The sequence below is a fragment of the Mus caroli genome, chromosome 7, assembly GCF_900094665.2.
Source record: "Mus caroli chromosome 7, CAROLI_EIJ_v1.1, whole genome shotgun sequence".
NCBI lineage: Eukaryota > Metazoa > Chordata > Mammalia > Rodentia > Muridae > Mus > Mus caroli.
The window spans coordinates 141,317,211-141,321,854 of record NC_034576.1 but is presented as its reverse complement, the minus strand read 5'-3'; the positions used below and the strand labels follow the sequence as shown (position 1 = coordinate 141,321,854).

Genomic DNA, 4,644 nt, shown 5'->3' with positions numbered 1-4,644 from the left:
CTGGGTTGCCTGGCCAGACAACTGGTTAACTGGTTATGCACAACACACACACACACACACACACACACACACACACACACACACACACACACACAGAGAGAGAGAGAGAGAGAGAGAGAGAGGCATATACAGACATGCATGCACTCACTCATGCAGGCGTGAAGGCCAGAACACCTGGGCCTGCCTCTTCTCTTTCTAAACTTACCAAGCCCTGCTGCCTGGGCAGCCCACTCAACAACTTCTGAGACAGAATCAAAGGGCCTGGTTTGGGTGGAGACACAGAATAAGGCCAGTGATGTTCAGGCCCTGGAGCTGGGTTCACTAAGCACTGTAGAGTAGGCCACTGAAGTACCCCAGGGCAGGGGGCTGTGGCTAGGTCACTCTTCCCTGAATGTAATCCATGGCAAGGCCTCTTGTAGTCTTCGTAGCTAAACATCCCGGACCCCCACAGATCATAGAGCTTTGGGAAACTGGACTGGCCCCCTTCTGGCCATCCTGCAAGGGCTGCTCTGATGAGATCCTATACCTAGAAGTCAGGATAATTGTGGAATTCTCCCACTAAGCAATATCTCAAGACTAGGAAGAGAACTTGCCAGAAAAGCACTGGCTCAGAGGATGGACTCTGGGACTCTGCTTAAGACTGCAGTCTTCTGTGTGACCTTGGAGTGGGTGGGGATAGGGGGTGGAGTAGCCGTAGAGCAGGGGCTGGAAACACAGCCCCATGCTGCCACTTCAAGCAGTCTGATTTCAGAGATCCATTTTACTATGGATCTGAATTGGGGTGATTTTAACATTTAAGTAGTGAGGTGTGGGGAGGGAAAGACACGCAAGAAAAGAATGAGACAGACCCAAGCAAGTATGTGGTCCACTTAAGAGAGTCACACCCAGGCGTCCTTACAGTAAGATGAAGTTGGTGACGGCTGGAGTTATGTCTCAGAGGCTGCTTAAGGAAACTTTTCTTCAGCAGCTGAGAACAAGATGGCTCCTGGTGTGCACTGGACAGGTTAACGCAAAAGGCAAAACCCTAGGTCCCAAGAGTTATGTGGGAGTTGAGTATTTAATGTACAATTTTTATGGGCATCTTTGTGAGATTCTGCCCACAATTTTAAGTTTCTATCCAGATATAGTGAAGCTATATTTGAAGGCCATACACACGCGTGAGCCTTAATCATGGCTCATTAGTATTTTAACATTTTTTGGGAACTACTTGGGATTGAAAGTGTCATATGAAGAGGAAGGTAGAGGCAACAGAGCTCGGAAAAAGCATAGCTATTTTATGATTAAAAAAAAAAAATTAGCCGGAAGATGGGAGGAATAACTGTCTCTGCGATGAGAATTCACACTATTCCGACCTGGAGAGCCTCCCTCATTGCAGCTGCTTATAGATCTCTGCTGCCTGTTTTTTTTTTTTTTTTTTTTTTTTTTTGAGTTCTAACTCAAAAAGCATCATTTGTTGTTTTTTTGTTTTTCGCCGCCTCTTCCTTTCTGGTTTAACTGATTCTTTAGGTCAGGGTTGGCTTAGAATTCACAGAGATCCACCTGCCTTCACCTGAGTACACCACCACTCGAGTCCAAGGTCCTCTTTTAATTAAAAAAATGTAAACCCCTTTTGTGTGTGCCTGTGTGTACCAGCCATGGCACTGTGATGGCCACAAGGCAACTAGTATTAGGTGGCTCTTTCCTACCACGTGGGCTCTGGGGGCTAAAGTCACCATCAGGTTTATCAGCAAGCATGCTTTATAGCTGACCCATCTCCCTGGCCCCTTTCTCCCTCTTCCTATGTCTTTTTTTGAAGTCAGCCAAGCTGCTAAGCTTGCTTGTCCTAACTCCAGGGCATTCTCATGCTTCTCTGAAGGTCCATCCCACCCCCATGTAGCTGCTCACAGCTGACTATCACTAATTTTAAAACAATATCTCATGGACCAGGAAGATGGTTTTGCCAGTAAAGATACGTGTTGCCAAGCCTGACACCTTGAACTCCATTCTACATAACAGAAGAATTCCTCAAATCACACACACACACACACACACACACACTTTAAAGGAACAGCTTTCTTCCTACCCCTTTCCTATGTCCCAGAAGCTGCTGTGATTTTCAGCTTTCCTGCCTTGATTTTCTCTCAAACTCTAATAAAATGGTCCTTGAGCTTCCTTCCAAGTCCGTTTTTTTAAAATTACTTTTATTTTATTGTGTGTTGCCTACATGTGTGTATCATGTAAGTACCTTATGCCCACAGACACCAGAAAGGGGGTGTTGGATCCCCTGGAACTAGAATTACAGACGATTGTGAGATGCTATGTGGCTGGCTGGCTCTAGAAGAGCAGTCACTGCTCTTATCCACTGCGCCATCGCTCTAACCCTTCAAATAAATATGTTCTCAAATTCTTTTGTTTATAAGACTAATAAATTCAAAAGAGGACTCCATGTTCCCTGGTTATGTGCTCAGACAAACACATCAGCAGAGTAGAAGCCAGGATTCTGACCCAAATCTACCAGGAGAGGGGTTATATCCATTCAAACATTCAACACCAACTAGAAAGTAGGGACCACCCTACCTAGATACCCTTAACTTCCCAGGGTGAGAGGCTACCCCAGCTCAGATACCTCAAATCTAGGAGAGGAGTGTTCATCTTAGACCATCCCCAGAATCTACAAGAAGAGGGAAGTTCAAGTTCCATAGAGACTCCAAGGATCTAGAAGCCAGGGGCTCTGTCAGGATCAGTTCAAGTCTTAACCAGAACTTACACAAGAGGAAACAGAAAGCCTGAATAGTGCTCTGCCTATTCCCAACATGCTGAAGAAAAAGCCTTGAGTTTAGAGTCACATTCAGAGCCCCCAAATGAGTGGCAGAAGGACTAGGAAGGTGGGGTAGTATCAAGAGTAGATTTAAAAGTTGGGGGGTGGGCAGTTTCCCAGGGATCCTACAGGGCAGAGACATGAATGGGGCTAGGTGTCACTGTCCCTGTATAAACAAAGGGTCAAGCCAAAGGACACTGGTTTGATCAGGGTAGCATGCCCCACTAAGCCCCATCTGAACAAAAATGGAGCTACAGAAGTCAGGCCAGCAGCCTCCCCTCCCCATGGATCAATGGAAATTAGGACACGCTTGTGGCTTGGCTGGAGGCCTCTGTCGACCGGATTGGTAGAAACAGCAACAGAAGAGAACAGTTTGGCTTGCTTACAGCATTCTTCCTTTTAATGCAGCTAAACCTTCTATAGCCTCAGGAAGGAATCAGGTCTATTAAAAGCCATAGCCTGTGTGGCAGCTGAAGACCCACGAGTTGTCATCCAGGCCAGTCCCCACCCCACATGGGGGACAGCAGCTCCTCACTGTGGGAGGCACTTGTCATTCCTGCTGACAGCACTACTGTCCTAGTATTTTGTGTTAAAAAATATATTTTGAGGCTGTGATGCTGGTGGGTGAAGTGAAAGGTTTCCAGTGAAAGATGGAAATGGATGGTCTTTGTTCAAGGTCATCTCCAGTTTCAGTTTCCTTAACTCCTCCTGAAGTTTCTTAGTCTTTGGGGAGAAGAGAAAGAGGTGTAAGTTAGAACAGACATGACAAATGGATCCCTACTTCGGTGCATATGGGGTGTGTGCAGGGTGCACGCAGGATACCTTTTCCCCGAGCACCCACAGGCTGCATCTTAGTGTAGTCTCCTCAGTAGTGTGAAGGGGCCACACAACCTGGACATCTGGTAGTTCTTGTACCATCCTTGCCACAGAGTTAGCGATCTTGTGAGCCACTTGCCGCGCTGCCCCTGCCCACCCCGAGCATTCCCCACAAGACTCCTGTTCAGGCAGCAGTATGAATGGGGGGAAAAGAGAAACCCACTGAGGCTGGTACCCTCACTGGTGCCCCCCTGGTACCACACTGCTGTGGCTTGTGGTGGGACATCACCCTAAACATATTCCCAGCCAAAGTTTCTAACTGCCCAGGAACTGAGCCAGCCGGCCAGAGAGGGCCAAGGAAGGAAACTGCCCAGCCTGGAGTCACATGTGTGCTTTGTGTTGCCTGTTTCCCAGCCCACCTGCCAAGTAGGAAAAGGTAAACCCACAGAAGAGGCCTGGTGGTCACAGGTGGGCTCTTCTCACCCCTGCCTGCCCAGTGTCTGTCTGCTGTGGCCAGCTGCCTGATCCTTAAGTGGAAGCCTTAGGTCACCCCTCACCCCTTCTGCTGGTCTCCTCAAGCCCAGCCCCGCCATCTTGGTCCAGTTCCAGAGATGCCCTCACCCAGAAGCCTCAGCCCAGCTGTGGGTGTGGCTGCTTTCAGCTCTCGGGTCTACACCACTCCAGTTACATTGCTGTTGGTTGCTTAGTATCCACCTCCAGGAGCCTCAGTTTGTACCTGTCACTCAGGGTTTCCAAACTGGACACCGCTCCTAAGCCTCTGCTCCTGGACAAACCTGCCTCTCAACCAGGTGCTCTGATCCTCTGGTCCCCTGGCAAATAAGGTCTTCTGACTTCCTTTCCTTTCCTTTTTCCTTTCCTTTCCTTTTTCCTTTCCTTTTTCCTTTCCTTTCCTTTTTCCTTTCCTTTCCTTTTCTTCTTTTTCCTTTTTCCTTTCCTTTTCTTCTTTTTCCTTTCCTTTTTCCTTTCCCCCCCTTTTCTTCCTCTCCTCTCCTCCCCTCTCCCCTCCCCTC

General features: G+C 48.0%; 1 protein-coding gene across 3 annotated transcripts in view; it reads right to left on the bottom strand.

The window, feature by feature from the left end:
- Positions 1-3,175: 3,175 nt before the first annotated feature.
- The window catches only part of Lrrc27 (leucine rich repeat containing 27), a 31,509-nt gene continuing 30,040 nt past the window's right edge, over positions 3,176-4,644 (bottom strand). For 2 of the 3 annotated variants that reach the window (XM_021167926.2, XM_021167929.2), the window contains exon 11: positions 3,178-3,520. In XM_021167926.2, coding sequence (XP_021023585.1) covers positions 3,374-3,520 — 147 coding nt within the window. In that variant the 3' untranslated portion in view covers positions 3,178-3,373. Of the gene's footprint in view, positions 3,521-4,644 lie in introns of all 3 variants that reach the window. The other variant, XM_021167927.1, reaches the window with a different exon arrangement.